Consider the following 23,389-nt stretch of genomic DNA (forward strand, 5'->3'; position numbering starts at 1 on the left):
CATCTTGGTAGCAGGTGGTGCATTCTAGCTGAATTTTAAAGTGAAATAATCCATCTTAGTTAAATACCTTACTTAAAAAGAAGAGGTGTAAAAAAAAGAGCTGTAAGAAAAAAATTTTAATGCTACTCTTTGTTCCTTCTGCTCCTTTAGCAGCACATGATGGAGGGAGAAAAAAACATGCACTAAGAAAGTAGCTTGTGGCTTTTTTCCTGACAGCCAAATGGAGTCCTTGGACAAATCACCTTGATAAGTATCTTTAAAGACTGATCTGCTGAGGAGGATACTCCACACCTAAAACTGCCAAAATCGACCTGTTTTGAATATAGAGAAGGCCACCATCTGCTCCCCTGCAACATCTTCACTAGGAGTCACATCTCAGAGTCCAAACTGTTAATGATTACAGTGGTGACCCAAGCACTTACCTCTATAGATAACCCATTCTTTGAAAAACACTTTTTCCTTAGGCTAGAGCTGCTTAGTGTTTGGTACTCATCAAGCTAAGAAAGAACACAGCAAACTGCCTTAACACACAACAGTGTAGTAATCTCAAGCAGACTGAATCAATGAGAACCATTAATCAGTCTGAGAAAGACTTGGTAAGCAGGAGCAGTGTCTGTGTAATCACTTACAGCTCATTTAGTCGACAGCCGAGCAGCTGTCCTGTCACACAGCCCCAGTGGATATTTTAATCACAACAGTTTACTTCTGTACTTTATAAAAATCTACCACACATTGTATTTGCCAGCTTCTTAGTCTTTGGGAAAGAAAAGCACCAGTTTTCAGTCCACCATCAAAGATCACCACTGAGTTGCTCTGAACCAACTCATGATCTTGCACAGAAATGAAACCTAAATACAAGTGTTGAGGAAAATCACTGAAAAATATAAGTTAAGTTTGAGAGGTAGGTAGAGAAGCATTTTTGTAGTAGTACATTATGCATATTTTTCAATCCAAGCACAATTGTCAGAAAATGAGAGTGACTAGAGACTAAACAATTAACAATCTACTGATTTCCTAATTCAACTGAAGGGCCTGAAGCCAAAGCTTTAGATTATGAGAACTACAAGAAAATTAATAACACATCATTACCTCATAGGTCAATATAGCTTCCTTCAGAGAGTCTCCTTTGACATGAAATAGATGCCACGAGGTTCAATGTTTGAAATTTCTCAAGATACACAATATTCACATATAGGTGACTGCAGACTTTATAGTTAGAAGAGAGACTCCACATAGTAGAAATGGAGAATGTTTTTAAGGCTGTTTTGTTGTGATAGCACAAATCCTTAAATGTAGTAGAAAGCATTTAAGCTACTTCTGAAAAAGCATCCTCAAGATCCAAGCCCATGTTTTCTGAATATCAGAGTCACCTCTGCTCTGCTGTACCTTTAGATCTAAAATCTAGAGCTTTGTCAATATTTTCATCTAATGTCCTAATGACAACAAGAATGACTAGGCACTTTTTCAGGGCAAAAACTCTTAATTTCTGTTTGCAAATGGAGACAACATTTAAGGCCAGAACTGTAACACAGGCACATCCTGGCTACACTACACCCCTGAGCAATGAGCGTACCTCTCCCGCAGACCTTTGTGCTCCAGATCCAAGGTTTTGTGCAATGTTTTCAGGCAGCTGTGCTGATTTATTAGCCTTTCATACTCTGCAGACTGCCGTTCATGCAGTGAAGCAAGGTGTTCATGGTCCTGAAGCAATGACTCATATTCAGCTTTCAGCTGCTCCTTCTGTTTCAGTAGATTTTCATTCTCATTCTCCTTGGCTGTCTGCTGATTCTGAAGCAAAGCATTCTGTGCTGTCAATGAAGCACTCTGGGAGCTGAGAGTTGAATTTTCTACCTAGAGTTTTGCAAGCAAAAAGTAAGCATTACTGATTCACATCTACTGGTACATACAAGAACCATTTTGTAGCAGCTTACATCCATATAGTTAGGCAAGAATGCCCACATTGCCTTGTCAACTTAAGACATCTATGTACAATTTGGCATCGTTTTGGTATTACTGCTGGTAATATGCACCACATAGAGCTCTGCTATTAGCAGTATGAAAATTATCACAATAACCTCCAAACTGAAAAAATACTGTTTTACCACCAGCTCTTGAGCCTGAAGATTAAGAAGACCTGGAACACTCACAACTCAACTGCAGCTCTGACATTCATTATCAGAGTCAATTACCCCATATTTGTGTACAAGTAACTCAAAAATATTAACTGCCCCACTGTGTACATGGACAATACTCCTAACACTGTGTATGTAAGCAGTACTCCTAACAAGTCTAGTTTCAGAAGAGAGATGGTGCACCAATTTTATATGTTGCTAATGTAAGTCAATTACATATGGGAAATAATTAATGAGAACAAAAACACCCCATCTCTAAATATGCAAGAGGAACAGCTTCAAAAGTGAAAGTTGCACAAGAAAAATAGAGCTAATCCAATGCTGTCTTTTGAAACTGGTCTCTTTCTCAAAACAAGCTTATTTTTTAAAGTCAAGTAATTTTTAATATTATTCTTTCCACTGGCAACTTTGACATTTTGTCTGGAAGCCTGAAAACTGTGATTAGAACTCATTGCTACAATGCCTATGGGGAACTGACTTGTGTCTTCTTTCCATTTCTGCTGAGCTCTTTCACATCAACACAAAAAAGCAGTGCAAAGCTTTTTTAATTTCAAAACTTGAAAACCCATCTGGATTTTGCTGTATTTATTTTAATTAATTTTCTCTAAATAACCACCTTATTGCTGAAGGTAGCTACTAAACATTAGCTACAGACCCAATTTCCCTTCTAGCTTTAAGAAATTCAGACCTCAAACTAAGCTCCACCTCCTGGGACTCATCTTTCCATCATTACATCAGCCTACCAACACAAACGTTTCATTATTAGCTGTCATCTTCTCCACACTACTGTAATCAAATCCAACCTCCTGGAACAGAGGCACAAGGATATACTAACCTGGAGTTTGGCTGTCTGTGTCTGCAGGGAAGTGTTATGTTCCTGAAGGAAGACATTTTGCTTCTGTAGTGTCAGGATCTGATTGTTGAAGGAGACATTCTGTGTTTCCAAATGCTTTAGCTGTTCCTTAAGCAGCTGCTTCTCAGTATGCAGGGCTGCATTCTGAAAGAGAGATGGCATTGAAGGGGTGACAGGAAGAAAAGGAGCAACTGTCCTGATCATCTGAGTCCTATCAGAGATCGAAAACCAGTAACTGATGATCATTCTGCATCAAAGGCATAAAAAAGCCTCTTTGCAGCATTAAATGAAGGTAGGAAAGATGCTACACACAGGATTAATCCCTGCAAAGATGGGACAAGATGGGCACAAGACATATGAAGCACTTAAGTCCCATGCAGTCCCCTATGAGACACTCAAGGAATCTGGTAGACTTGGGTGCTCCAGAAAACCTACCAGATTCCTTTAAGCTCAAAAATCCAGTTTCCACCAACCCACTCAAAAGCACATGAGAAGTTTACGAGCTAAGAAGAAATAGGAGAAGGCTTACATTCCTTTCCAGTTCAATGGTCCTGTCCTTCAGTTTCAGCAACTCTGTAGTAGCCTCTTGGTGCCTCGTTTCCAAATTCTCATTCATTTGCCGGTTGGGAATGAGCTTCTCTGCCGAATTCCTCAGTGACTTCTGAGCATACTGCCCATCCTGCTGAGTTTGCTTAAGTGCATCAAAGTCCTTCTTCACCTACACAGTCAACAAGTAACAACCTTCAACACTGAGGGAACTGGAATAATGCATTAATAATGATGGGACATGTCACTCCTCTCTTGCACTGTACAGACTTTCAGAGATTCAACCACCATTGCCCCACTTCACAGACAGGGAAGCTAAGACACAGGTGGAAGAATCCATGTCTCTTGGCCTCCAGTCAGGTGCCTTTAGACTCAAGCTCACAGTCACCTAACAATCAGGCTGTTCCTATATTTCCACTAAACAAGGCAGAAAAACATGGAAACAGAAGACAAGGCAGAAAAACATGGGAAAACAGATCTACAAAGAGCAATTATCGAAGAAAACCCCTCTTCATGTGCCCCTAGCCCAAATTTTTAATTAATTTTGTGTCTTTATATAGAAAGGGACCAAAAAAAAAAAAAAACCAGCAGTCCAGTGAAAAAAGGTTCTTGGAAAGGATGTGTATAGAGAGAAGAACCAGCCTGTTCATACAGAAAAAAGAAAAACAAACAAACAAACAAACAACCCAAACAAAAACCAAACCAACCAACCAAAAAAAAAAAAAAAAAAAATAAAACCCACCAAAAAAAAAACCAGCCCAAAAAAACACTAAACAAACCTCAAACCAAAAAATCCTTGAACACGCAAAAGTGCAGAACTGCAATGTGAAAAACTAAAATTCACTTAAGCTCTTACCATATTTAGATCATTCTGTAATTGCTGGTTTAAGTTCAGAAAGTCTTTCACTTGATCTTCTAGCGTTGCAATCATTTCCTCTTTCATGGCTAGAGTTGATTTTAGTGCTGATTCAGTTTTGCTTTCCAGAACCTTGTATTTTCTGAAAAATAAGGTAATAGCTTTCCAATATCTGCCACTACGATATGAGCCACCATCTGAATAGAAGACTCCACTTTCACCCATTCCCAATCTCACTACATGTTAAACTATACATGATTGCTTCTTCAGGAAAATTATTTCCTCTATTGCTGAAGACTGCTACTGATATATTATAGCTGGGGAATTCACTTATGGAAAATCCAATCAATTTTAACAGAGGTTAACATCAGCACAATTCTACAGAAGTATCAAAGAGTTACACAACCTGGAAGAAAATAAGTTTCTCTCTTTTTCCTGTAATTACACTACAGAAAACTCTTCTTATGGCTTTTTTGTACATTATTGACAAGGAGGAAGACCCACAGTATAAAATCTCCTACAAGATGGGTATGTTTCTCTAAGTAGGTCTCACCAAGAAGCCAATATACACACAGATTCTTGGGATTTTCTGTGCTCATTACTATAGGACTTACAAAGGAATTCCTAGCCATCATTAGGCAACATCTATGTTTATATTAACAATTATCTGGATGAAGTAATAACAGACACTGTTTAATAGACACTATTCTCACTTGTTAAAGAGAACACAACGAGAAATACACACTGAAATAGCTACTCTGCTGGGGAGTACAGAGGAACTGTAGTAACACTGCTAGCATGCAGAAAGTGGCATTTCTTCCTTCCACCCAAGAAAATGTTTTGCAAAACTTACAGTATGCTGCCAAGCTTGCCTCAGAAAAATGTGGTTTTTGTCCAAAACTGTTAAGGGTAATGGCAAGGAGGCAGATGAAAACCAAAAAGAAAGGCAAAGGGCTTAATCTAGGCTGAGTCAAAAGAATGTCTAGAAGAGCTCAGTTTCCTTACGTGTCATCGTTGCCATTATCATCCTCCAGCAGCAGCTCTTTGCTCAAACCCATCTTCTCCAGTTCCTGGCTCAGTTTGTCCAGCTCACTAGACAACTTCTGACTCTTCAGCTTCTCCAGGACCAAATCCTGAAACAATGTAAACAGGATTAGTTGTTATGCAAAGGGTGGTTGCAATTATCCAGTACTATACATTTTTTAAAGAGTACTGTAAAATTAATTTGATAAAATCCTAGTTTCAAATAGGCCAGCTAAAATTCCTCATCAGTGACAGCTGAGTGCAGAATTAAACTTACTAGTTTTATTTATAGGTCACTTGAAATAAGCCTGCAGAATGCTTCTTTTGGCCTTTGTCTCATTCACTGTATTGAACTACTTCTGTCAACACTGGCTGTGTGCCTGCCTGCAGAAGGAGGGAATGTGCAGGCAAGGAGACACCAGCCCATCTCTGTGCCACACAGGGGACACCAGCAGAGGGAGTTCCCACTTCTCAGCTAGAACAAAAAGCCCTGCCAGCACTGGCACACACACAGAGGAGCAACAGGACTTCAGTATGGAAGTCTCCTGAGGTATTATGGCTACGATGTTATTACCAAGGATCTTGGTAACAGGGTCAATGGTGAATAATGCACTGAGTTTCTGACATACAGTAAATTACTGCCCAAGATTCCAAAAGTGTAACTACACTGTAGTGTAAGAGACAGGACACCTCTGGACACGGGAGTTTGGTAATTTATTCTGGTATCTACTGATGCAGCCTGGTTTCATTTAGGTTTCTTTGGGAAGAAACTAATGCACAACCCAGTAAGGAAGTCACTTGGAGAAGTGACTTGGCAGCGCTGTACCAGAAGGTATAATGGGACAATGCTGTGCTATTGTGCCAATAAAGTGGTTTGTGTGGAAATGGCCTGGGGAGACACAGTGCCAGACTGCATTTCTAAAAAGGACAAATTATTTTTGATGCATAGCTAAGTGTGAAGATCCCTACCATTTAAAATTCTCTGCAATACAAATGCACCATAGAGATATACATTGCTTGTGTTTCTGCTAAAAGTTTTCTTAAACAGCACATGAAGAACAAAAAAGCTACTGAAGAACATAAAAAAGAAAATGATCCTGAATATCAAACTGAAGCAAGAACAAAATTTTATAAAAATACTTTGTTAAACTGTAGGTATTCAATAGTTCTCTGACATCACAAATTTAGCCGTGAATTCATTTGCATGGCAAGGTAGAAAAACATATGGTAAAGATCAGTGCCAGTTCAGTGATCTGTGAAGAGGTCCCTTCAACATCCATGAACTGCTTCTGCAGGATCTGTAGAAAGTAACTAAGGAAAAGAAGGGCTACTGTACAGGTCTGCACTACTGGAAATCTGCAAAAGTCTGAGAATGGAAAGATTATAAAGGAAGCCTCTTAGAAATTATATTGTTTTATTAATTTTTAAGGGAAGTTGGATGGAAAGGTAACTTGGGACTGTGAGTTTATTTCTCCTCCTCAAAATTACACTAATGCTTCAAAAACTGAAATAAAACTAAACCTTGAAGTAAGGGACTGCTTACTGTATTAATCTTGCTAAACTTATTTCACTGAGCTACTGCAGCACAACCCTTCTTCCTTTTAATGCTTCTTCACAGGAAATCCTGCTTCTGGCAGGACAACAGCAGCCTGGACAGGGAATGAGAGCAAGTTACAATAATCTGAATTTGCTCATAGGCTACTTATAAGAGTGTCAGGTTCCAAGACACACATCTTAGATTGCCAATGTCCTAATGCTCAGTGCAGGGAGAGATCACTGCTGCTCAGCATGCTCTCACTCAGCAGGGAAGCATTTGGGGAAAGGTGCTATTAGGTAGCTGTAAAGCAAAATCTTGGTGCAGCTGGTTTAGGTTGGTCATTTGGGATGGCTTTGTCTCTTTCAGAAAAGGGATATCAATGTGTCCTCAGCAAGTGCTAGAAATTTCCAGACCTGACAGTCAACCTCCCCTGCTGGAGCTCTCAAGTTAGCAAACAATTTTGTGGTCACAGTTAGAGAAAGTATCAGTGTCTTTGGTTAACAGGCACCACATAGCTGTTTTAAAATTTTATTCTGCATGAAAAAAAGACAACATTTTGAGACTCTGTATTGTGGACACAAAATGGAATACTGCACAACTGCACCAAGTGAAGTTCTTGGCATGTTTCACTTTCCAAGGCAACACTTGCCAGTGACTGTTTTAAGGCTGTTAAGATCTGTGGAAAAGATATATCCCTCTAGTACTTCACTGAGCTGAAAAAAAAAAGCAGCATACAACCCATAGAATTATATTGCTTACCTCTCTCAGTGTAGCTAGTGTTCTCTTATCAATTGTAACTTGCTTTAGGAGGTCTTTATTGTCCTTTTCAAATTCTTTCAGTTTACTAGATGAATCTCTGAACCGAGCAATTTCCTTTTCTAGTGTCTTGTTTTCCTTCTCAGCCACTGCCAACTTTACTGTACTGTCATCCAAAATAGCATCTTTCAGCTCCAATTGCTGCCAAAGCCGTTTCGTTTCTTTCTCTAGCATTTTTTTGTCTTTCTCTAGCTGAGACATTCCTTGTTCTAGGGCTTTGTTTTCCTTTTCTAACCTCTCTAGCCGTTTGGCAGAAACCTTCAGCTCTTCAAGGCTCCTCTGGAGGACCTGATTTTCACTCTCCATTCCTTGAACTTCTTTTTCTAATTCCTGGATCTTTTTACTGCTATTCTCCACAATTTGCTGAAGTCTCTGGTTTTCAGAATTGATACTCTGATAGCTTAGCTCCAGCCTCTCTGATTTCTTGTTCATTGCTTTTAACATTTCCACATTCTTTATTAAGTCCTCTTTCTCTCTCTCCAAATCTTTATTTTCTGCTTCTATTTGTGCCATTTTTGTGCTGGTAAATCTCATGGTCTCTACCACTCTTCTGAGCTCCAGATTTTCTTCATCCAATTGCTTGTTGTCCCTTTCAAGGTCACTAAGCCGAATGGATATATTTTGTAATGTGTCCAATGATTTTCTTAATTTCCTATTTTCCACTTCCAGATCACCATTCTCTTGCTCAAGAACTTCCACTTTTTCTGTCACTATTTTCATCACTGCTGCCTTTTTTGTGAGCTGTTCATTCTCCCTCTCTAGCCGGTGGAGCTCTTTTTCCATTTCTTCCACTCTTTCCACTTTTTCTCTAACCTGGTCAAAATCCTTTTGCAATTGTTTCTTCTCAAATTCCAGCTTGCTCAGTTTGCTACTCGTCTCAGTTACCGTTTCATGAAGAATTCTGTTCTCTTTTTCAATATCTTTCACTCTTGCCTCACTGCTCACTTGTGATCTTTGTCTCAGGGATAAGACAACTTGATTAAGGTGATCATTTTCTTGTTTAAGGTCCTTTATCTACATAAACAGTTGTGCAAATGTTATTCATCTACTTTACAAGTGTGGTACAAATTAGTCCTAAAGCAGAGAGATGATCAACAAAATCATATCCATTTAATCCAAGACAAATTTCTCAGCAAATTACTCTATAACCAAGAACCAAAACTACTGAAAAACATTGTTACCTCTGGTAACTCATGACTTTAATAAGTTAAAAACTGTGCTACATTCCTGCTACCATCCAAGAAAGCTGGGGCAGAAAGAGAAAGCAGACAGAGAACCTTCAGAGAATACCCTGGAGAAGATGCTTTGTTACAAATCATTCTTAATAGAGGGTATCTTTCTATCTAGGTTTACCTTCATCTTTGGGATCTGAAGACTGAAATTATCTCTGGTAAGGTGCCAGGAACCTCAGAATACTTGAAAATGTAGAGCAGTTACAGATGTCATTAAAGACACACTTCCTGTAAGGACAGTACACTTACCCCACTGGTCAAATTTCAGCTGATGCAACTGTAATTTAGACTGCAATTTGCATTTTATTCTTATACTAGACAACATCCACACTAATCAAAAGGGCCTAGACCTGAAAAAACCACAAACTGATTTTTTTTTAACAACTGGGAGTAGTTCTTGTTTTACTTCCTGCCCTACCTTCAAACCATCTATTAATTCCTGCCACATAGACTCTATTTGTTCTAACTAAAATGTAAGACTTTGTTGGTAAAGTGCAGTTTCTCAGGGAGAAGTCTGGGTAAAAATCCTTCAAGATGAAAAGTACTACACAAATAAGACATTTTACTATTTAATTTTCACCTCACAAAAACTTGGAGTAAATTTTAATACAGGTTGTGAATATTCAGACCAGTCTCTAATGATCTGTCTCTGTATTTTTTTCATTTGTAAAATTAGAACAGATGATACTTGCACAAACCTGTAATGAGGGAGTTTTTCAGGCATTGCACATGAACTGCAGTGGTAAAAACTGAAGGGCAATTAACATATCAATCCAGAAGACATAAGTACTTTCTCAGCATCTCTTTTAAATAAGAGCAAAAAGGTTGGGTGGCTAAAGAACCTCAACCAAATCAATCACACCATACAGGTGGTGGAAGATCTTCAGCAACAAAGTGAGGATTTATTTGCACATCCTAAAAACAGCTGGTATTGCATTTACTAAGATCCAAGGGCTATTTCCCTCAAGGGGGAATGTCTGTTCATACAGTAGCTTGAAGATCCCCTTATGGTAACAAGAACAGGAATCAGCAAAACACGCTGGGCTTTTACACTTGAAGAAGGCTTTTAACCTGGATTTGAACAAATTCAACCTTCACTTAATAGCTCTCAAATTGCCTTATCTCCCTGAGAGAACCAGATGTTCTAAATGGCATCACTGAATTACCATTACTGAGCACATGTTGTTATATTACATTTGAGAAGTTCATACCTGTCTGTCTTTGTCAGCTTTTAGAGTCTCCATGACAACTTGTAGCTGCTCTTTATCTTTTATCAGCTCCTCACTCAAGGTCTCCAAATCTTGATTGCTTTGCTTCTCTTTTTCAATTTGATTTTGCAACTTCTCAATCTGTGTGAAGAAAACACAGCAAAACACATCAACCACAGCTTGACACAAGGACTATTTGCACTTTAAGTCATTCTGAAGACCAGAGAGAAATGAGATAGGGACTAGGGCGGAAAGATTAAATCCCTCTCTCCTGCAGTTACCAGTCTCAGAGGAGGAAATTGACTGTCTTTTTTTTCTCACAGTGCTAAGAATCTTTTTCATACCTTTTAAGATTAGAGCATAAAAGGCACAGCAGTAAGAAATGCTTAGTTCACCTGCCTGCTGAATGCCCTGTTGTGTTCCTGTCAACAGTGATTAAGTTTCTGGTGCTCTCCTTCCTGAGGAACTTGCCCCCTCCTACCCTCTCCATCACTGATGGTCTTACCCTACCAGTGAATGCAGACAAGGTTATTGAGACACTTCAGTGAGCAATAGCACTGAAAGAACAAGACACCAACCTAAAACAGGAACAGAAGAAAAACACTAAAGCACCGGAGTTACAAAGTTTATGCTCCCACTCCCTATGTTCTGTTGGCATTCTTTTCCCCAGCAGGTGATAATACTGCATTTAAAGGATTTGTGAATAAGGCTCCAATCCAACAACAAACAAAGTTTTCTTACTTATTCATTTGGAAAGTTGTACTTGTTATACATGAAGAACAGAAAAGCAGTAGCTCTTCAGTACTTAGAACCAAGAGGTTCTGGGAACTATACTCCCCAAGTTAGGAAATAATTCCTTTTTAAGCTTGCAAAGTACTGTGAGCACCTACAGCTCTGTACAAGCATCAGCTCATTTTTGTTTTGGTATTATCAACTCTGCCAACAGTGAAAATGTCAATGAAAGGGGTATTAAACCTAATTCTTACAAGTGGGAAATAGCTGGAGGCTGGGCTCTGCCTATGTCAACATTCCCCTCGCTACAGGAAGTGTTTAAACAAGCAGGGTTTGCCTAGATTGGAGATAAGGAAGGCTCAGCAGTCAGAAATGTAGCCATGTGGTTCATGGGTCTCAAAGCAGCTGTTCAGAGAAAGCTGCAACAAATTCAGTAATTCGGCAACAGCTGATCTTCATCTGCACTTCCCAGAAAACTGAAGGCAAGTAAGACATTGCTGCTTATAGCTTTTTCGAGAAGCCAGAAAGGCAGAGACAACAGACAGGCACTTTAGAAAAGCATCAACTGCTACTACTTGAGTGTACCTGGAAGGAGAGTTTTCTGCTATTAGCTCCTCTGAAAACCTTGCAAGAAAGGGAGAAAAAAATTGTATGTGACTTTTCCTTTATAAGGCCTCCTCTTGTACTACCTGAATAATCCTGTTTCGGCTACATGATCCTACCAACTAGATCAGCAGATAAGCATATTCAAACAATTTTTGAAAGTCTCAGTAGATGAATTCTCAGCTCAGTTAAACGACTTTAAGGAGACAAGATACTACTATGGATATCTCAGGAAGTTACCAAAAGAACACAAAGTCACAAAACATTTGAGAAAAATACTTCTTTATCTCTTGTCCTCTGACTTACATGTCCTCTGACTTACTTTAACACTCCTCCAGACTCCTTGCACTCTCCCCTGCCCACTGTAATAAACACTTTACAACAAATCAAAGACTTTGCCTATCATTTTCCCTGGCATACCTTGCTGTATTCTAATTGAGGGGAATCACAACTGTTGGCATCACTACAGTGCTGTAACAGGAGGTGCCCACAGGAATCTGCCTGGGGCAAAGCCAGAGGTTGGCCACAGTTGTTCAAGTGATTTAAATTTATATACATCACAGATATCTGCTGAGTGCTTTCTATGCCTCCATCTCCAATTTTAGGCAAGTAAATGAGAGCAGGATTGAATTACTTATATGCAACAGGTCATAAATAGGAGTGTGGAAGGAAGACTAGAGTGAACTTCATCTTTGCAGTTTTCCTTGTTCACAAAAGAAAGAAAAGAAGCAGAACTGATTGCAACTTAGCAAATTAATCTCTCCAGAAGATGGAATGATCCAGGGCTGGATACTGTTCTCCCTGGAAGAGAAATGGGCTTGGAATCTAGGAATCCACAAGCAGCATTTCATATCTAGGTGCTTTCTCCTCTTGACCTTCAAGGGATTCAGCTAGCTCACAGGCAACCCAAACAGAACTGAAATCATTGCATCAATGTCTCACAGGTTACAGCAGTAATGGGAAAAGGAGAAATAAGCCTTATATTCTGGATAATTTATGAATGGTAGGAATGTGTAAAAATCTAACATGAAGGTGTTTTATACTCTAGAGTAGGAAGCATCCTCTTTCCCCAGCAGCACTTGGCTCAGTTCATCACAACTGAGGATTCAATAACTAGTCAGACAAAAATAAGGCTTAGGTAGTTGGAGGCAAACTGAGCAGTGTTTTTCACAAGGACAAGCACTGAGCTGGTGTTTGAGCTAAACGTAATCACAGTTAATAACAGAGTGCAATACACACATACATATAAGTAAATTTACAAAGTGATGATCTACATGTTTGTTACAAAGACTGAAAGAACGAGAGAGAGAGAGAGAGAGAGAGAGAGAGAGAGAGAGAGAGACACTAGAGAATTTGTAACAGCCAAGAGGACAAGAAAAAGAAAACGCAGGTCTAGGACTCTGGACAGCAAGAAAGACATTTAGAATCTGAATTCATCAGTGTAATTTTGCTGAATTGTGAATTGCTGAATTCAGCAGTACAATCTGACAGGGACAAACAGGCACTGAAAACCAGCTTTTAGTTAACAAGAACAGTCACTTTTTCTTATAGTGATGCATATAAGCAGGCAGTGAAGTAGAAGGCATTAAACAAAATTATTGGAATTGAATTGCATTAGAATGCAATTAACTAGATGGGACCAAAATCATGGTCAGTCTTACGGGGATCACAGGCGAACTCCCTGAAACTCTCATCATTCAGGAATGCTGCAGAGCCCTGTGTTTAAAAAAACTAAGAGCTCCATTTGTTCCTGTGAACAAATTACCTTTTTGCTAAGCTGCTGATTTTCCTTTTCCAGTTCCACAAACTTTAGGCTGCTCTCTCTGGAGGTCAAGGAGGCATCTCTCAGCTCTTGGATTGTGTTCTGCAAGCTCTGATTATCCTTCTCTAGCTTCAGTATTCGACTTGAAGCACATTCATTCAACTCAAACACAAAGGACTTTCTGGCTGTTGAAACATGAGAAGCAGAAGATGGCACTGATCAATACACAAGAGTCTCATTCTGGTCTGCAAGATCCACTTGGGTGAAGATTATTGCTGTTGGTCTTACAATTTCAGCTTGACTGCTACGTAAATACTTGGTTAAAAACAACCAATTTGCATGGATAACCATTAATATCTTTAATAAATGAAGTACTATCTGAATAGCCAGCCATTTCAAAAGTTGCTTACTTTCTTAACTCTTCTTAATTTTGCTTTAGTCATGCTGGGAGCATGTCTAATGTTAGTAACAAAATATACTTTGATACCACCTCAGACTTTCATCACAGGAAATAAACTGAGGCAAAAAGTAAACCCCTGCTAGTGAAAACTCAGATATTCAATCACATTTAGTCAGAAAAAAATTCTTGCAAAAGACAATTCCAGTGCTTATCTTTACAGCTTCTTCATCAAGAGTATGCTGAATCAGAGAGAATAATTTACTGCTAAGTACACAGGCACAGGACACCCTTCAAAATGATGGTCTGAGAAGTGTCCGAAGTTGAAATCTTAGAACTAAAAAAATTATTTGAGTTTTACAACAGAGATGTTATTTTACTCAATGCTTATAGATCAAAAGTCTCACTACCTCTCAGCCTCAAAATCCATCACCTGAGTCTCACCAGTCTGTTAATTTCTCTGCCCAGCATTTGAATAATTACAAGAGCAACTTTCTTGTTCACATGAAATAATTACTACCCATCATCTCATAACCACATTTCATATGAAATGGACTTTAGCACTGTCTTTAAATCTAAGAAAATTAATAACTCCTTCTAAATAAGCACTACAGCACACTGAGTACTTTAAGCTGGCAACTTTCTGAGATCAGTAAAATCCTGTTTGTCTTTTTTATGAAGCATCACCTGGAAGCTTTGGTCAAGTAAAGATTCAAATAGTTAACATTAACTAAATACTCCAGTTGAGTTCTGTTCTAAAGTGAAGTCCACCTAAATTACTTTTCCCTGTGCTTATTTTAAAAATTATTTTTAATAAAAACCACCAAACCAGCTGGTAAAATCTTCTATCTGCCACCCTTGCAAACTCACTTTGATATCCAGGAATGGGATATTTTCCAAAAGAGTTTTGCAGTCTGACTCGATTTGCACAAACAAGCTGCATTCAGAACAGCAACATGGATTGAAATAAAACTTCTTAAAGAGAATTACTGTAAAATCAGAACAGCACTTCCATGAAACAGAAGTCCAAAGTTAAATGTCTAAAAAAAAAAAAAAAATCCAGCTTCCTTCATCTACTGAATACAAGTTTATGGATGTTCTCAGTTCCTCATTCTTTTTCTTTGGCTGATCAGAGAGTTTCTGACAGTCCAGTGCTAAAATGCTAAACATCAGTGCAGTGATGAATCACTCAAGCAAATTTTGGAAGTTATGTTCGATAGAAATTAGTAAATAAGAGTTAACAAAATAAAACTAGCATTCTTCCTTCTTTTACACCAATAGCAAAAGTAAATCAGTAAGGGAACAAAACCTAGTGTTTTAAACAGACCATAAATTTAGGTATTTTTACATTTTCCTGAAATACTGTTGATCAAAATTTCTAAGTTTTGACAGAACTGTGTTTTCATCCCACTAGCACATGGAGCAATATCCTTGATGACACAGAAGGAGTAATAGAGTGACATTTGTTTCTCAGGCTAACAAACCTGGTTTGCAAGATTATTATTTAGAAGTAACAATTAAATAGCCATTAATCTTAGTAATGAGAACTCAGATCTTATGACAGCTAGAAGATTTTAGACTTGGTATCAGCCACACACAGAGCTGTTTTACAAAACACAGCTATTCTAGACAGTTTTACTGAAAACATCTGCTTACTCTAATTTATTCCTTTGTCTTCAAGTTCAACGGTTCCTGGTACACAAAGCCAAACATTCAAGTCTTAGCAAAATAAGGTGAATACTCAATAAAAGCTGCATGTTGAATTAGAGGAAATAGCTTGTATTTCCCAAGTTCCACTTAGAATTGTTATTTAGGCTGGTATGATAGACAGAATAAATGTTAAACAAGAAACCAATGTTAAAACCTGTCCAGTGAAGGAAGAATTAGTTATGTTTGTGATAGTTATGGAAATCAAACCAACCACTCAAAGAAAAAAAAATCAGCCAGTTATTTTAACTGCACACATTTTTCAGTATCTAGTAAAAATAAATGACTTCAGCATACATTACTTCCTGGGACTTAAAGACCAGTTAATTGTCTGTATTAACTGTACTAAAGAATACTAAAGATCACAGACTCCACCCAACCATTCAGTTAGAAATATTCAATGTGACATTTCTGCTGTGTCATTTACAAAGCTTTCTTTTTTTTTTTTTTTTTTTAAATTTTTTTTAAGGTGTGATACTTAAAAGTCACTTTCTCATTGATGAACAAAACAAAAGCAAAACATCTTGATGCTTTCAAAAGAAAGTGAAAGGAAGATGAATACATTTTACACATTCAAAAAAATCAGGGTCAAAGTCAAGTGGCTGAATGAGGGAAGCTTTCCAATCTTGGATTCAACAGAAGTTCCCATCTTAATCAACCAATCTGTTTATTTGAAACAGACCACAAACACCATAGCCACCCCAGCTGGTACTCACTATCTGCAAGATCAGTGCTTTTAGACAGTTGCTCTAGCTCCCAGCCTAGGTGTGCAGACTCATTCATGCTCTGTTTCTGTGCAATCTCCAAGACCATGTTCTCCTCCAGCAGCTCTTCAATTCTCTTCTTGTCTGTGTCCCGGTCCTGTGCAAGACACACATGAATGAAAGCATGGTCAGCCCATCTGCCGAGCTGCTACAAGCACAGTGCATGTTGAGGGTAGAAGAATCTCCTTAAACAGTGGTTTTATAATGAAATACATCCCCAGCATTAAATGTTTGCTGTGGGCTCCCTATATAAGCCACAGAAAGCAAAGCCCAACTGGCCCTGTTTAGCACCAGCTCTGGTCCATGACACACTAGGAGACGGGGGGATGGCAGGGCCACTATAAGCCAGGACTAGTATGGCAGATTGGATTCAAGATGCCTCCAGAACTAAGCTCTTCCAAAACATGTAGCATCATGCTCTGACACACTGGAAATTCTTCAGCTAGAACTTTTAATTCTGCAGAGCTTCAATTTATCACATCGAACTTGGACACAGTAAGGTGTTACAGGGAGTAACACCTGCCTCGTAATTTGAATTCTAATGCCTGAAAACAGATCTGGAGAATGAATCTATTGTTTCTTCTTGTGACTATCTGGGACATTTGCTTTTGTGGGAACTGAAATGCTGCCTCAGTGGTTCTCAAGTTGTCAGAGACCATAACCAAAAATTTGTCAAGTCACCAGAGAAAATTCATCAACTCACCCAGAAAACCATGCAAAATCTCCAGCGACTTTAGAAAAACTGAGCATGAATAACCTTGACAATATCCTGAATCACAGAATCATAAAATTATTTGGGCTGGAAGGGACACTAAAGATTATGCAGTTCTTGCCATGGGAAGGGACACTTCCCACTAGACCACATTGCTCAAAAGCCCTGTCCAACCTGGCCCTGAGCACTTTCAGGGATGGGGCATCCACAGCTTCTCTGGGCAACCCAACCTCTTTCAGTGCCTCAACACCCTCACAGTAAAGAATTTCTTCTTCCTACTATCTAATCTAAACCTACTCTCTTTTAGTTTGAAGCCATTCTCTCTTGTCCTATCACCACATGCCCTTGTAAAATGTCTCCCACCATCTTTTAGGCTCCCTCCAGGTGCTACAAGGCAGCTATTAGGTCACCCTGGAGCCCCCTCTTCCCCAGGCTGGGAAATCCCAATTCTCTCAGCCTCTGCTCACAGGAGAGGTGCCCCATCCCTCTGATCATCTTGGTGTCCCTCCTCTGGACTCACTCCAACAGGTCCATGTCCTTCCTGTGCTGAGGACTCCATAGCTGGATGCAGGTCTCAGTAGAGGGAAGTGAAGGGGTAGAATCCCCTCCCTCACCCTGCTGATCATGCTGCTTTGGATGCAGCCCAGGGCACAACTGGCTCTCCGGGACCTGCAAATCCACCACAGTGCCTTTGACCCCTTTGACAATGGCATAAATGAAGATATTAAGGAACACTGGTCCCAGTATGGACCCCTGAGGGACACCCCTTGTCACTGATGTATGTCCAGATTCAATCATCACATACAGCATCCTCCACATTTTTATTTCCAACAGAACCTGTTGAAAACCCTGTATAGATAAAGCCACAAGAATTCAAACTGTGGTGGGATAAGATGAGGACTGCTAAGTAAAATACAAGAGATAAAAGAGTATTTAGTATTTCTAGTGGGTTTATGAAGTCCAATGTTGCTTTTTGTTTGTAGACAACAGTCTCTCAATTATTACCTTTCCTTATTTATGAAGCAATAAACCATATCTCTGATTTATACATATAGAAATTTTGGAATTTTGCGACTTTTGCATTGGTAATGGATTCTTAAAGACTGAAATCGCTGGGGATTTTGTTTCCAACAAGAAAGACTATTTACTAGAGTAGATTTTATTTCCTACATCTAAGAGATTTCTACTTAAACAGATTTCAGTATCTCCATTAACAAAATGTATGAAAGTAGTCTGTATTTTAAAATTGTGACATACCTTCTGCATAGAATAAAACTCAGTGTCATACAAAGTAGCACTGGTATACGCTGTTAACATTACACTATTTCAAGAACCAATGTACAGAAAGTTCCATCTAAAAACTCTTCAAAAGCACTACTGATTTATTTGCCTGTCTCCACCAGTTTCTGTGACTTAATTTTGTAACATAAGGATAAAAACGAAAGTTCAAAAAATTAGCATAATGAAAAAGAAAGTGCATACCAGCTCTACATCATGAAGTTTGGATTTCAACTGCAAATTTTCCTTCTCTAATTCATGCAGCTTATCACCACGAGCTCTTGCCATGGTTAGCTGTTCTTCCAGCATGGCCTTTGTTTCAATTAATACAATGTTGTCCTCTCTTAATTCCTAGGGGAAAAAAAGTAACAGTGTTAATTTCTTACCATCTTTTCACAGACCAAGTAATTTTCATAAAGTGAAATTGCAAAAATCTAGAAGGAAATGTGACATGTTCGTTTCAAAGAAAGACTTTTACCTAATATTTTAATGACAGTTATTACCTTTTTTTACTTCTGCAAGTAAATAAAATATTTCTCAGAGTTTTTTCCCGAATTTTATAAGCTTAACAGAGTTTCTTTTTCTTTGTATGAGGCTAGATCAAGAGGAGCACACAGAAGAGCAACTGTTCTATTCCAATTCCACTGTTACAATACCAATTCCTTTCCCAAGTCATCGTAGTCCCTTATATTCCCAGCTTCAAAATATTTACTGTCAAGGGATGGGGAACAGTATCTACCAATACATTCAAGATCCACATTGCTGTTTCAGTATACTCACGTGCAAATGTCTGTTCAATAAAATTTCTCTCTCATGAACAGAATCCTAATTCACATTAACAGTAGAAGTTGCTCCACACTTATCACTGAACGCTCCCTTGCCACTTTCCCACTAAACACATGAACTGCACAAGCCATGCTGCTTACTCATTAGAGCTTTTGGATCTGGTTTTACTGAGTAGAAGTTTAATTTATTACTTTGCTGCAGCCACAGCATTAGAAACAAGTAAATTATTCTGCATTGCAACTGTTCCTTGCAAATAACAAATGAAACAGTGCATTCAAGTATCTTATTCTGGAAACATGAGATATCCAATGCATGAAAATCTGGCCATGAAATGTTGGTCATGTTTTAAACACATTTATCAAATATGTCTTATTTTAAGCTATAAGAACTCACTGCTAGCTTTTACTTTTGTTGATCCTCGGATAAGCCTTGAGTCCAAGAGAAATGTTCTATGGCAGAAATGCATCAGCATTTCAAAGATTAAATGGATACAGTAAGGAATTTTCCCCAAATGAGTTACAACTGGGCAAGAAGCAGATTGATTCTCTACAGAAACTTCATCATTCTCTGATTTCCTCCCTTCTCTCCCCATCCATTCTGCTGTTCCAATGAAATATACAAAACCAGAAAATGTGCAAACAGGACAAAATGCTTCACAAGTTTATTCCTGGATAACTGACTTCAAATATGATGTCTCTGCTGACACAGTGCTCATGTCTGGTCTCTCAGACCACAAACAGCCAAACCAAGTAGATTCCTGAAAGATCACCAAGCATGAGAAATCGCTTTCACAGTCTAATCAGCAACTACATTCTCATTTTTTGGGATGGAATCAACCTTAAGAAGCCTTATATGGCTCACTTATTTAAAAAGCAAACAAAAAGAAATGAAAAACAGAAAATATAGATATAAAGAATGAGTTAAGACTGTCTCATGACAATCACTCCCCCTGTCTTTTGACACTACAGGGGGCCATCATTTAAAAGCCTTTTACAGTCATAGTTGTCTGTTGCAGCTTGACTGTATATGGCATAATATGGAAAGTCTATCTTATGCAGTACCATACTGCCCTTGATCTCTCAGTGGGTCAGCTACCAACTTGCAAATCATGAGACAAAAAATTTCCCTACTATAATAGCACTAAAAGGACAAGTATGTCAGTGTTTGTGAAGAGGTTCATCTCCAGTTAAAATGTCTGAGTATGCAAGTAACTAAAATAACAATAATACTGAAACACTAAGGTTACAGAATCTGCATTTTGGGCCAAGTCTGAGCTAACAGGGTCACTTCAGGGTGGGCAAACTTAAAAGGCTGACACTAAACAGATGACAGACTGGAAGAAGTGCGTGGCACAAAAACTGCTGGGTGTTATGGAAGCTGCCAGAATATCTGTAATGAAACAGCAATGTGCCAAGAGTTTACTTTGCTAGATCACCACACTCAATCTGGACCACAGCCCTAAGAACTAAAGTGGTGTCTGACCTCAAAGACATGACCTCATAACTATCCTTAAAACTGCCTACCAAGCAAGAACTAGTTATTTTAGTGTCTCATCAAGAGTCAAACTATGTGCCAAGTACATACACATATGCAGGCTGTGGTACAAACCACACACCAGTGGGAACTGCAGTATATGGAAAACTGAAGCACTTTCCATTGAGCACCCAGGATGGGCAGTCATGCCAGTTCAAAGTAGTTCTGATGAAATATTAAATTAATAACCAGGTGGAAATGCCTGCTGTGATGAGGTAGACATTGCTCACTCTCAAATTGCCATGATCTGAGGTTGTCTTAATATTGAAAAGTTCATATAATTTAAATAATTAGTCCATGGGAGCTTTGTAGAGTTACATCTCAAGGCCTGGGAAGCAAAGCTGTCTTAAAACATGTCAGCACTAACATCTCCCAGAAGCTGCAGAAATAACACAGCTGACCTAAAAATCTCTCTGGCTACAAATCACACTTGTTAGACAGTCAGCAGGTGGTGGTCATGGGGTGGTGCTCCTTCCACTGGAATTAAAGTTCATTTGTAATTGAATTAACAAATTCACCAACATTATTTTATAGCTACAAATTTCTTTTAAAATCAGCAACAAAAACAGTTGGCTGCGGATTTTTTTTTGTTTAATACACTGAGTATAACTCAGCTTTTGCAGTTTCTAAAATCAATTACATATTGTGGTTTGATGCCCTATAAACTATAACTTAAAATAGCTTTAAGAATGTGCACTGTGCATTCAGATGGTTACAATTAACTCTGGTGGTAAGTGGTTGCATGATTAGCGTTGTGTTGCTACTGAGAACAACATACATGAAATGCTTTTGCCTTTTTGTTTTTTTGTTTGTTTTTTTTTTTTTTTAATGACAAGAGATTCCTCCTGTCATCCTGCATGGAAATTTTATTATGATGAGAAGGAGGAAAACTGGGCAAAGCATACTCCTTGGCCTTGGAAAATAATCTCATCCCATGGAACAGGAAAAGGTTCAGTGGAGATGAATCCTGGAAGGGAGTTTTGCATGGCAGAAAAGCACCTCTGTGGAGGAAACCCTGCTCTAAGCCACTCCTTCACATTCACAGTTGTGACCTCATTAAGCCACATCAGCAGGAAGGCTCCAGAGGACATTAATGTTCCTTGAACAATGGTTCAACTAAAATGTCACTCCTGAACAATTTGTCAAGACATACAAAGAAGGAAAGCACCACACAAGCCCTAAATGTGTTACACTGACATACAGACTTGAACCTTTGCAGTCCTGCAATACCAGGAAGGAAAAGATTTTAAGGACTCATTTAACAGCTTTCTGCATTGATGCACAACATTAAATCCCCTTTTTCTTCTCACCAACCAACCTGGAACTGCTTATTAACAAGTCTGTCAAGACCCTATGAGCCTTAAGGTACCATATTACCACAGAAAACTAGCTGATACTGAAAACACCTACATTTTCACTGTGTGCTCTGGATGATTTGTTCAGGTCTTCAGGGTTAGAGCTTAGCAAGCCATTGGCAACTAGTAAATGCCATGAAATGAATAATCACTGTACTGTCTAGAAGTAAAAATCTCTACCATATTACATCCCTGAACAAATCTAAGCAGACACTATACTGACCCCAGACATTAATTCTTCTTTCAGAGGGGCAGAGGACTTGAGTCAGATTTGACAGAAAACTGAGGCTCCATGGAAAGCTGGATACTGGCTAATACTCACAGCCCTTGTGCTACTCTATGACCATAAAAACACAGAATAGGGCCCTGTGGAATCCCCTGAATGTGCCAGCCTGAGACCAATGGAGTTTGCCTGCTGCTTAATGCTGTCAGTCCATGGCTGAGTCAAAATTTGATCAATGATGGGAGAGGGAGTGGTGAGAATGTGAAATTCGCTGTCTATTCTAAACCACACAGCACCCTGCAGACAGCTGTACAATCCTGTTGGCCATCAGAAAGCTCAGCTCCTACAATAGTGCCTTTGGCTAAAGGTCACACTGTGGCTCCAAATTAGATACGTGCGAGATCAGTGGGAAATATTCCTGGTCCCACTACTGTATTTGTGCTGGTTCTGGTTGGGGTAGGCCAAACAGCTAGTATGGGGCTGTATTTTGGATTTGGCTGAACACAGTGCTGATAACAAAGAGATGTTTTTGCTATTGCTCAGTAGGCTTCTCACAGAGCCTTCTGTGCTGCCATGCTGGTGAGGAAGTTGGGGGTGCATGGGAAGGTGGGAGGTGACACAGCCAGGACAGGAAACCCAAACTGACTGAAGAGATATTCTAGACCATACGGCATCATGCTCAGTATATAAAGTAAAGAGAAGAAGATGGAAGGGGAGGGCATTTGGAGTGATGGTGTTTCACTTTCCCAGTTACCATTACACGCAATGCTGTCCTGGAAGATGGCTGAATACCTGCCTGTCCATGGGAAGCAGTGAATTCCATGGTGTGCTTTGCTTGTTGCTTTTGCTTTCCCTATTAAACTGTCTTTATCCCAACCCATGAGTTTTCCAGCTTTTATCCTTACAATTCACTCTCTAATCTCACTGGTGGGGAATGAGTGAGTGGCTGTGAGAGGCTTGGCTGCTGGCTGTACTGCAGGGAGATCACCCTGGAGAGCCAGCACTCATCTCTGACATTCCACAGTTCCACCAAAAAGTGACAGGGTGGAAGACAGAGCGAGGAGAGTTAGAAGAAATTTGAAACTAACATGAAAGTCTCTTAACTGAATGCTATGTTAAGCAAGATTAGCAGTGCAGGACATGCAGACAGCAGTGCAGGAAATTGCTGGCTCTGGGACAATCAAGAAGGCTCCTCCCTTGACCTCAGATGAAGGGGACACAAAAACTCCTCTTTGAGTTCCAGGTGAATTATCTGAGCAGCAGGTAAAGCTAAGCACCTCCAGTGCTTAGGGAATGCCAGGATGACTCACTGATAGCCAATGTGCCAGGGTTAG

General features: G+C 39.2%; 1 protein-coding gene across 3 annotated transcripts in view; it reads right to left on the reverse strand.

Annotated features, from left to right (window-relative positions):
- Nucleotides 1-23,389, reverse strand: part of CCDC88C (coiled-coil domain containing 88C) — a 94,947-nt gene that overhangs the window by 18,403 nt on the left and 53,155 nt on the right. For all 3 annotated transcript variants that reach the window (XM_056493513.1, XM_056493514.1, XM_056493515.1), the window contains 10 exons: nucleotides 18,363-18,509; nucleotides 16,121-16,265; nucleotides 13,304-13,485; nucleotides 10,207-10,344; nucleotides 7,707-8,777; nucleotides 5,393-5,520; nucleotides 4,388-4,529; nucleotides 3,515-3,703; nucleotides 2,968-3,129; nucleotides 1,574-1,851 (listed from right to left, as the gene is read on the reverse strand). In XM_056493513.1, coding sequence (XP_056349488.1) covers nucleotides 1,574-1,851; nucleotides 2,968-3,129; nucleotides 3,515-3,703; nucleotides 4,388-4,529; nucleotides 5,393-5,520; nucleotides 7,707-8,777; nucleotides 10,207-10,344; nucleotides 13,304-13,485; nucleotides 16,121-16,265; nucleotides 18,363-18,509 — 2,582 coding nt within the window. The remainder of the gene's footprint in view (nucleotides 1-1,573; nucleotides 1,852-2,967; nucleotides 3,130-3,514; nucleotides 3,704-4,387; nucleotides 4,530-5,392; nucleotides 5,521-7,706; nucleotides 8,778-10,206; nucleotides 10,345-13,303; nucleotides 13,486-16,120; nucleotides 16,266-18,362; nucleotides 18,510-23,389) is intronic.

The sequence above is a fragment of the Oenanthe melanoleuca genome, chromosome 5 (genome assembly GCF_029582105.1).
Source record: "Oenanthe melanoleuca isolate GR-GAL-2019-014 chromosome 5, OMel1.0, whole genome shotgun sequence".
Taxonomy (NCBI): domain Eukaryota; kingdom Metazoa; phylum Chordata; class Aves; order Passeriformes; family Muscicapidae; genus Oenanthe; species Oenanthe melanoleuca.